The sequence below is a fragment of the Frankliniella occidentalis genome, unplaced genomic scaffold (assembly GCF_000697945.3).
Source record: "Frankliniella occidentalis isolate FOCC.00 unplaced genomic scaffold, Focc_3.1 Scaffold13, whole genome shotgun sequence".
NCBI classification, from domain to species: domain Eukaryota; kingdom Metazoa; phylum Arthropoda; class Insecta; order Thysanoptera; family Thripidae; genus Frankliniella; species Frankliniella occidentalis.
This window is the reverse complement of record NW_026267143.1, coordinates 2846698-2856351: the sequence shown is the minus strand read 5'-3', so window position 1 is coordinate 2856351 and position 9654 is coordinate 2846698. Positions and strand designations below refer to the sequence as shown.

The following is a 9654-nucleotide window of genomic DNA, read 5'->3' as shown; positions in this document are numbered from 1 at the left end:
TTTATGAGAGTGCTGCTTCTTGTTTAAATCCAGCCGTTTAAGAGATATACAAACACCGAAAATGGCCCCAAAAAATTAAGTTTCCATGCCTCGGTCGTTGGTTCTGATGTAATGCGAGAGGAGCCGGTCAACTTTGGCGCGCATCACAAAGCATCTCCGGGGCGGGGCGGGGCGGAGGACGGGGCCGACCGGGCCCAGCCTCCCTGGCCCAGACCCGGCACTCTGCCGTGACCGGGCCGGGCCGCCGGTCGGTGACGCTTCCAGAACTGGTCCTGAGTCATGCGGAGCGTACGGAGCGTTCAACTGGGTCACGCACTCCGGCTCCGACCCGCCGACACGGAACTGCTGGGGAGGCACCCGCCGCATCGAGACCGTGATCTGATCATCGCTGGGCCGTAACAAGAGACTGCCTTGATTTTACATTACATTTTATTACAAACAAAATGGCCAAACAGATTTAGAGATCAGAGGCCATACTCATACAACCATAATGATTCAACAATGACAAACTTCTGACTACAGTGAGCAGAAAACATCTCACTTACATCATGAATGAAAAATTCCAAAAGCATTGAGGAGAAGTTTAAGTAAAAATGAAAGTTCACAGTGAAATTCATTAAGATTCAAAGGTATTCAAAAATGACTCATGATCATAAATAATTAATTTAAAAAAATGTACAGTCCTTATGCATGTCAAATTTATAATAATTACAGGCCAAGTCTCACACTTCCCAGCCCCTCCCACTTTTAGTCACCTTATAATGATTGATTCAGTTCATAAAAGTCTAAAAGACATTCAAAACTTCCATGGTAGAACAAAACACCATGTAAAGGACAGTTCCTGAGAAGCTGGATTGGAAACCCTATCTTTAGCATCAATGTGATGCAAATTACCATGCGCTACCTGGCAACAGGATGTTCCTAGATTAGATTAGCTTCTTTCAATAACATATTTTTATTTAAAAATTGTGAAATTAAAATTACACTTAATCCTCTTGTTGCTCAAGCTGCTTCAACAGAAGCATTCTTTGATTCTGAAGTTCTTCTTCAGTGAGTTCTTTTTCTTCCGATGCCCTGTCTGTATGTTCTCCCTCCTCTTTTGACTCATCCTGCAAACAAATAATGGTTATAGGATGAAATGGAAGAATTGTAGAAACAAAGTATAACTTGCTATTCAATTCTAATACCTTAGCTGGAGAATCAGGATTGTCTTTTGAAATATCAACTTCAGGAGGAAATCCAGAAGTGTCAGAATTGGGATCCCCATCCAGAGGTACGGGTTTGCTTCTGCTACCTTCAAGTTCATCTGATCCCGATCTTTGAAGAGAGAGCTGTAAATCACAAAAGAGAAAATTACAGAGACAGAACTCATAATTAATACTAGATGAACTACAAAACAGTTAAGAAAACTAACTGAGCGACTTCTTCCTTTCCGTTTCTTGGCTTTCTTCCGTCTTGATTTTTTGGAAAGATGACGCTCTGAATCTGAACTGGAATGACTCTCACTTCTAGAGCGTGATCTCCTTTTGCGCTTCTTTCTCTTGCCATGTTCATCTTCTTCTTCAGAAAACTGCAGACAGGTAAAAGTGCATTTACTGTAATTAAATGAACAAACTATGTCCTACAAAACCCAGCTGAAGTAGTACAATCAAAATGACTCACTGAACGAGATCGAGATCTAGAGTTTGATTTTTTTTTCTTGGATTTAGCCTTTTTAGATTTTTTGGGACGTATATGGTGATGTCCACAGGCCTCTTCATTTTCATGTTGAAATTCCTAAAAGAAAAAAACAAAAAGAAACAAAGGTGAGTGTTACAGGCTCAATTTTATACCATAGAATCTACAAATAAGACACAAACTACAAAAGAAGCAGAAAAACTTACTTTATAAATACGAACTCTTTCAGACTCAAGGGTTATAGCTTCAAAAGCCTTGTCTCCCTCTAACTTCAGGCGAGCCTCTTCCCATGGAGTATCATAAGTTATATCTGAAGATCTGATGAGTTGCTTGAAAGCAGCCTCAAGTTTCCTAAACTTCCGTGCCTCCTCCTTCTGGCGCTGTTGTTCTCTTGCCTCAGCCTTACATAAAACAAAAATACATTGACAGATATTTCCAAAAAGAAATGAAGTACTACATAGTAAACAAATGAAAGGGGACAAAACTAACCTTCTCAAGCAGAGCATTATATGTAAGCTTGACATTACCCGCATCTAAGGTGGCTGATCTTCGATCATCACAGACTACAGTGGCAAATGTTTCAAATGACGTCGTAACTTGAACATCAAAGTTCTTTTCTTTCAATATTTCTTTGATAATTTTCTTTTCATCATGGAAACGAGACTTTAAGTCTTCAACATAAAATTTAAACAAATCTAAAGGAGAGGATCCTGAGAAGAGATAGGAAAAACTGATCTTGAGAAACAGCTGCACAAAACAAAGTTAAAATGAGACAGCAGGGTTACAAAGGAAATCCTACCTCCTTGACCGAGCATGGCAGAAAATCTCAGATCAGCACTTATAATAGGGTAAAGTTCCACCCATAATGACATAGATGTTAATTTTCCCTGTTCATGTAGTTCGTCTAGAAGAGTCTGAAATTAACAAATAATGAACTAAGATGGAATAACTTGAAAATGTGATACATGGTACATGGTGCATTAAGAAATCTACGTACAATGAAAGCATCTCGATTTTTCCGATGCTGTCTTTTAAGTCGCCGCTTGTCCCTCTCCTTTTCTTCCTCCTCTTCTTTTTGAAGTTCTCTTATATGATCCTCAAACACAATTAAAGCATCTTCTTTGTCCATAGCTGTAATAATAAATTGTGTTAAGGGTCTTGTTTTTGCCCCTCTAAGTGTCATATCAAAGCTATGCACAACTTGAGACTAAATTATGCTTATCAACGAGACATGACTTTACCTAGTAATTCAGCATCATCAGCAAATGCAGGGTTCTCAATAAGCATTTGCTGTGCTTCCTGCCAAGTAGATCTGTAACTGATGTTGGTCATGGAGTCCAAGATTTCAGCTAATGATTTCATATTCCGTTTCTTGAGAGCCTTAGCTTCTTCTTTTTCTTTCTTAGCCAGATTAAATATAACATCCTCATATATATCTCGCCGGTCATGTTCACTCACATTTTTCCACACCTAAAAATAGGGAGAAAGAAATCTTAGAGTAAAGCAAAGAATGTCACCATACCACATTTTGAGTTACTTCAACAAGGCAAACTTACATCAAGAACACCATACATTTCTTCACACCTGTAATACTTAGTCAGAGAAGTCATCCTAGGATTATTCATTAAGTATTCTTCCAAATCCTCTTTTGCTTTCTTGGCTCTTAAACGTTGTCCTTCCTTCTCTTCTTTTAGCTTTTGTGTTTTGTATGCATTAAAAGCCTGTTTCCTCTCATTTAAGTTTTTAATTACAGCATATCTGGGGTCATGCTGAATTAATTTAACTGCCGCTTCCCATGATGCATTGCTTGGTACATCCTGTAAATTGTTGACAACTCATTAGATAGAAAGATAGATAAATAAGATAGAATATCTACTAAAAGATACTACAGATTCATACATGATCTCTTAGTAAATCCTTCACAGCCTCAATAGCTTCTTTTTTATCCTTAAACACTTTTGGCTCAGGCGTTCCATTTCTACTGGCAGGTGCAGAACCTTTGTTAGACGGAGCATCACCTCCTATGCACAAGCAAAAACTGTTAAGTAAGTATCCAGGAAAAAAAATGGATAAAGCTCTTTTAAACAATACTTAAAATTACCTCCAAGTGTGGCAAGAGTTGCTGCCATTGCCTGATCTAATGCTGAACTGTTCTTACTGTTTAGGGGTGGAGTGCCATGGTGCCCCATCACAGGGCTCAATGATACTGGAACAATAGGTAGGTCAGGAACAAAATATAAAAAATACCATTTTGACGTGAATTTGGGGCGCACTATTTTACAGATTTTTTAACAAGGATCACCTGGTATTTTCGTGCAGCTTACATTCATACCAACAGTGCATTTTTTGGCCAAGATCACTCGTTTCTTGAAGGGCAGGCTTTAGTTTAGTGGAAAACTGATTGGAGTTACTGCTGTTTTGCTGTCATAAGAAGGTGTCTGGGCTGGGAGAGAAATATCTTTTTTTGACCACATTGAATAGTGTGGCTTTTTCAGGGGCGAGTCAGCTAACTTTCTGACAGCAAAACAGCAAACCTTTACAGACGGGACTGCATATGAATGACCTGTGCAATTGAGTTGCATGGACCATGCATCTGCTCGTTTTGTTTGGCTCTAAGGTAGTTCTAGTCAGGGACTGCAACTCGCTTTAAACGATTTTTCACGATTTTGTCTCTTTAAAATCGTAGAATCACCATAAATTTGGGTGCACCCAAAATTCACTTTAATATATAACTTGATTTAAATTTATTTTTTGTAATCTAAACTTTCCTCACCTCCAGATGCAAGAGCTGGTGGAATCGGTATAATAGGAGCACTACCCATGGGCATAGCAGGCATAGCTGGCCCTCCACCTCCGGCAAGGGGAGGGACTGTAATGCTGCAAGATCAAAAGAGTCATTGACAAGTTGCCAGGAAAGAAGAAATGTATGACAGTTTCTCATGTTACCTCTTAACTTCATCAGCTGCTATTCTAGCTTTTAGATCCTGCAATTCATCTGGAATAACCCATCGTGATTCCTTGGTATCCACATTATGATAGTATGTTTTGCCATTTTCTGAAATATATTCCTTCCATGGGCACTTTGACAGTAGTAGCTGAAGACAAGAAAACATTGTAAACCTTCCAGCTGTTCAGGAAAAAAAAGAAAACCTAATTATGGCAGAGAATTTACCTCTGTTGCAGTTTTTAATTCATCTGGTTTCTCCCATAAACTGCACTTTGTAACAGCGTTATAATAATAAATCCTCCCATCCGGAGCAGTGTGTTCAGTCCAATCACTCTTTTTTAATGGAACTGATGAGTTAGAGTTGTCATCACCACTGCAAAAAAATTCATTTCTTATTAAATCACTGACTCAAAACTGAATGAAATAAATGCAAGATAAATAACTCACTTCATTTGTAATCCAGGGTCTCCGTTGGTTGTAATAGGTTTGCCATCAGGAGCTACATACCCAGGAACACCAAACCCCGGTGGTGGCATGCTGAACATTTGCGGAGGTAAGCCTGGAGGATTAGCCATGGCAGGAGTAGGTATATAACCAGAAGCTAGATGGGGCAAGCCTGCTGTGAATGCCCCTGGTGGTCCACCGCCCTCAGGGCCAGCCTGAGGGAAATAATACAGAATTCCTTAAGCTGTTGGATCAACATTGTCAGAACTCTGGCTGCTGTGATGGTTAACATCAACTAATTTCAATTTCTGACAAACGTAAATTTAAGAAAACAGGGCTCAAAGGACAGTAGTAATAATAATAATGAATATTCGCAGAAACACATTTCTAGCTACGATAGAGCAATTGCGTAAAGAAAGAGGCAACCGGTATATGAGTAACATAACCCCCTAGAGGATATTCTCCACACAAAATTACTCAGACAGGTCCGTACATGAAAATAAATTTAAGAAAATTGCACTCAACATTTTACTACTTACCATAGTTATTCATAAGTGATAACTATTATTAGAGTTAATGAGGCAAATGTGTACAAATAAATCCAGCTGAAATTTAACAACTTTTAAAGGTGGCTTCACTTCTTTCCTTGTCTGTCTGTCCGTCTATCCGTCTGTCCTCTGTAGCAAAGTATCCAGGTAAACCAACTCTCAAACTGTCAAAAGGTACAGTAATTTGATCAAAGCTATCTTCCCTTATGCTTTAAACATGTTTTTATGTACATATAAAAGTTAAGTCTATTTTCTGAGATAACCAGTAATTTTTAAATAGATTTTGGCTAGCATATTTGAAACAAACTATATGTTTTGTAGTGGTAATCGTCCCAGCCTTGTACAACTTTTGACGTGTTTGCCAGTTTGTTGTGAAAATGGCAGGCAAAAACACAAGTTCTGTGGATACAAGAGGAGAATTAGCAGAATTAGTAAAACGAAAACAGGAGATTGCTGTAAGTATTGGTTCCTAAATTTTTTTGGAATATTCTTGTGCACGAGTTATGAGGTGATAACGGAGAGGACTACCTTTGTACGTTGTGTATCACATCGTTGCAAGGTTATGTATCCTTTCTCGTTTGTTTGTCATTAAACATATCTCTATTAAAATCAGTTTTTTATCGCTGAATAATCGTTTTTATCGCTTTGTATTCACTGTTTTCTCTAACAAACACTGAGCAATGTTTCGCTTCATGTAAAATTATGTAAAGGTCACTATGCTCCTCTTTCCCATCTTAACTTTCTTTGTCAAACGTCTTGTGAAAGGAGAATGGTTGAATGGTTGAGAGTAGAATTTGCCTTATTCCATTGCTGTTTATGTTTTAACAGGAGACACTAGCTAACTTGGAAAGGCAAATTTACGCTTTTGAGGGCAGCTACCTTGAGGACACCCAACTATACGGAAACATCATCAGAGGATGGGATCGATACATAGCCAGCAACAAAAATACCAACAGCAAAGCTGATAAAAGGAATAGAAAATTTAAAGAAGCTGAGCGCCTGTTTTCCAAATCATCAATTACCTCTATGGCTGTAAGTCAAGGAATCACAATTTTACAAAGAGGAAAAAAATCAAATGCTGGTAACCTTTATTTATATTCTGGTCTTATTACTATATACTGGTATTACTTATTTTTCCTAGGCTGTCAGTGGTCTTGTTGATCAATCACAAGAGAAATGTAAGTTCTTACTTAAAATCGCTGTTTGGGCCTTTTTTTGTTTTTGTTCCTTCTTTGGTATTCATTCATACCTATTTTTCCACATTACAGCTGACCGCAACAGTGAAACTGAATCACATAATGGAAACAGTGGAAGTGAAGATAATGGTCTTCTTCGAAAGGATGCAGGCAAAAACACAACATTAGGATCTGCTCACACCAATGGTATAGGTAGAAGTTCAACTCCAGGTTTGAATGGGTCGTCATCAATGCTTGACCGCCCTGTCTCACCTCTCAGCAAGGATCTTAAAGGAGCTCGATCATCTGGAGTTAAAAAGAACGCAAACAAGAAAGCAAGATATAGATAAGTGTCATAATATTTTTCATCTCTGTTATGTTTGTGGACCATGGTGGAAGACATAGTCTTTTTCTACTAGAGCATCTGCTATTCGTGAAATGCCTCTTTTATTGCTTTAATTAGTAGCAATAATGAGAATTATTCAAGATCACAACAAATTATTTAGTAGGTGTACTGAAAATGTAAAAGATAATATTCTGAACTGCCATTACGGTTTGTTCGTGGCATTTTGAATGAATATCAAGGTCAAGTTATAATTTTGAACAGTAAAAAATTATTTATTCACATACAAACAGGTACCAACTAGTAGGCATTGATTCAATTTTCCTGTGAGTTCCCTTCCAAATATATGTTTAATCAATTGCCCCTCAACTGCTTTATGTGTGTTCTTTAAATCTGTTTTCTTATGGTAAGGTTGTGTCCAGTCTGAAATGTTAAAAATAACCTTATGACCCCTTTAAATGTTGTAAATATTTCATAGCATACTTCTTCTCTACTTACCATGTATTATATAAATTCTTCTTCACTGTTTGTGGTACCTTTTTTTTTGTAGAGAACTCTGATTCCAATTCAGAAGCTGTTAATTAATTTTGAAAACAGTTTTCTTGTGTTTTTGCTCAGCTATATGTACTTTAAAAGGCAAAGAATTTTTGTTTTTGTGTGTGTGTGTTTTTGTACATTGTGTATATAGTTATATCAGTAAGTTTATGTGTAGTCTTATTTGTGACACGTGAAGCAGCATTTGAACTTTCTTTACATTTATTATGAATTCAAGTACAAAACCTGTCAAGCTCTGATTTTCTTGTCATCATTATTATGTACTCATGTAAAATTCTAAATAATATTAAAAGAAATAATTGTATTTCTCTTGAGTTAACAATTTTGAATACCAATAGTGCATCATTTCTTCAAGAGGCCAGGCGTCTTTTTGGTGATCTTGTTTTAGGGCCCAGATGGAGGAAGAGGGGTGTAGTTGGGGTCCTTGGCCACACAGGCGCGCTTCAGGCTGGTAGGGATGACGTCTCGAGTGAGCTCGGCCAGCCTGGTCAGGGGGCAAAAGTGAGACAAGCCGCACCCCTCAATGTGCAGCGCGTACGGAGGGACGGCAGTCGAGTTTCGCAGGAACAACTGCGAACAGAAAGCATAAGATGTCAACAAGAAAGACCAAAGCTGCGGGGAAGACAATCATTGGAATGCATCCACAAATCGACTCACTTGGCCCGTGTACCGGGTGATTCAGAGAAGACCATACTCGCTCTGCCCGTAGGCAGGCAAACCCGCGCGAACCCGCGTCTTATCTGGATCGCCCGGTACGTGATGATGCTGGTGGGCTGGCTGCTGGCTTACTTACCTTGATGCCGTACTCGCTGGAGGCCGGGTCCTCGTGCAGCTCCACGAGCACCAGCACGCCGTAGCCGGGGATCTGCGTGTCCCACGCGCCCAGGCTGATGAGGAAGTTGGACACGGTGGAGTCGTGGCCCGCGTACACGAACATGCGGCGGCGCTCCGGGCGCAGCGAGCCGGCGGCGCGCGCGGCGCTGTGCTCCAGGACGCGCTTGAGCAGCGGACCTGCGGGAGGGAGGGAGGGAGCACCGTGCTCTGTGAGTGCGGGCGGGCGAGGCGGGCGGAGCGGGCGGAGCGGGCGCCAGAGGTCTGCGATGTTCATCCCCTCACACCCTCTCCAAGCTGGTCTAGAAGCGCGCTGAAAACCAATTTGAGGGCTCTCCCCAGCCAGAAATCCATCGTCGAAATTTGGTCGATTTTATCGATCAACGTGAAATCGACGTCGATTCGATGGGTTTTTGTCACCTAAATCGACGAATTGTCGACTTCGACGTCGATTCGACGTCGTTTCGATTTTGAATTTCTGGCTTGGCTCTGAGCGTGCGCCGCGCCGCCCAACATCTCTGTCTCTTACCGCCTATGCTATATCCAGAAGAATTTTGTCGTTTCCGCGCTCAGCTGGCGTGAGCACGGAGGGCGAGAGGGGAAGCGGGGGCGAAGCGGAGTTAGCAGTTCTTCCGCCGCTGCCTTCACGCACCCTCGCCCGCCGCACACCGGCGTCAGCGGCGCGCGCGCTGCGCTAAGCGTGGAAACGACCTATTCTGAACTGGATATAGCACTGGGAGGGAGCGAGATGGGGGACCGGGCGCCCACGAGGCAGGCAGCCCGCCCGCATGCGTGTCCCGCAGCGGTCTACCTCCCGGGCGCGCCGGGCGCGCGGGGCTGCCGGACCTGCAGCGGCCGATGGCCTGCCAGCTCAAGTCTCGTCGTTCCATAGCTTGGGCTGCCGGTGGCCTTTGTCATTCACACGTTCATTACGGCGAGACTACCCAATGACCTTGTGACCACCCATACGTGGTCAAGTTCAACTCGCGCATTAAGGTCACCAACAAGCCAAACACTCCAAGAACGATGAACGGCATATTTATAACACGAATAAAGAAAAAGCTTCAAGCCTTACTCCTTTTGAAATTAAAGCTCCGACCTTTAACATCGACCTATTTGAACTGCTCAAGCTAC

At 41.2% G+C, this 9654-nt stretch overlaps 3 protein-coding genes and 1 long non-coding RNA gene across 6 annotated transcripts in view; 2 read left to right on the top strand and 2 right to left on the bottom strand.

The window, feature by feature from the left end:
* Window positions 1–411: 411 nt before the first annotated feature.
* LOC113217989 (pre-mRNA-processing factor 40 homolog A) lies at window positions 412–5766 on the bottom strand. Of its 3 annotated transcripts, XM_026438116.2 has the most exons (18): window positions 5608–5766; window positions 5072–5283; window positions 4850–4997; window positions 4624–4772; window positions 4451–4554; window positions 3779–3883; window positions 3577–3698; window positions 3234–3494; window positions 2919–3147; window positions 2675–2808; window positions 2477–2591; window positions 2167–2387; window positions 1884–2078; window positions 1663–1776; window positions 1415–1570; window positions 1188–1331; window positions 985–1109; window positions 412–904 (listed from the first exon to the last, which is right to left on the bottom strand). In XM_026438116.2, exons 1-17 carry the CDS (start codon window positions 5608–5610, stop codon window positions 987–989), a joined length of 2535 nt encoding a protein of 844 aa, XP_026293901.1. In that variant the 5' UTR covers window positions 5611–5766; the 3' UTR covers window positions 412–904; window positions 985–986. The 3 variants fall into 3 exon arrangements, with proteins under 3 accessions (XP_026293901.1, XP_026293893.1, XP_026293909.1); XM_026438108.2 differs by having other exon boundaries at window positions 412–1109; XM_026438124.2 differs by having other exon boundaries at window positions 412–1109; window positions 5132–5283.
* Window positions 3796–4757, top strand: LOC127748799 (uncharacterized). The gene is made up of 2 exons (XR_008010787.1): window positions 3796–3895; window positions 4457–4757. It is a non-coding gene; the product is annotated as an uncharacterized LOC127748799 (long non-coding RNA).
* A 156-nt stretch (window positions 5767–5922) lies between the features above and the next one.
* LOC113218011 (chromatin modification-related protein MEAF6) lies at window positions 5923–7993 on the top strand. The gene is made up of 4 exons (XM_026438147.2): window positions 5923–6071; window positions 6445–6648; window positions 6758–6794; window positions 6885–7993. Exons 1-4 carry the CDS (start codon window positions 5994–5996, stop codon window positions 7139–7141), a joined length of 576 nt encoding a protein of 191 aa, XP_026293932.1. The 5' UTR covers window positions 5923–5993; the 3' UTR covers window positions 7142–7993.
* The window catches only part of LOC113218008 (prostatic acid phosphatase-like), an 11071-nt gene continuing 9289 nt past the window's right edge, over window positions 7873–9654 (bottom strand). Inside the window, exons 5-6 of the mRNA XM_052263700.1 lie at window positions 8483–8700; window positions 7873–8259 (exon numbers count right to left, since the gene is read on the bottom strand). Coding sequence (XP_052119660.1) covers window positions 8074–8259; window positions 8483–8700 — 404 coding nt within the window. The 3' untranslated portion in view covers window positions 7873–8073. The remainder of the gene's footprint in view (window positions 8260–8482; window positions 8701–9654) is intronic.

Coding starts and splice junctions, on each gene's coding strand:
- LOC113217989 (XM_026438108.2), bottom strand. Junction 1,777..1,883: donor AAAGAGTTCGTATTTATAAA/GTAAGTTTTTCT, acceptor TTTTTCTTTTAG/GAATTTCAACATGAAAATGA. Junction 1,332..1,414: donor GGAAAGGAAGAAGTCGCTCA/GTTAGTTTTCTT, acceptor TGTGATTTACAG/CTCTCTCTTCAAAGATCGGG.
- LOC113218011 (XM_026438147.2), top strand. CDS start 5,994: ATGGCAGGCAAAAACACAAGTTCTGTGGATACAAGAGGAGAATTAGCA. Junction 6,649..6,757: donor CATCAATTACCTCTATGGCT/GTAAGTCAAGGA, acceptor TATTTTTCCTAG/GCTGTCAGTGGTCTTGTTGA. Junction 6,795..6,884: donor TGATCAATCACAAGAGAAAT/GTAAGTTCTTAC, acceptor TCCACATTACAG/CTGACCGCAACAGTGAAACT.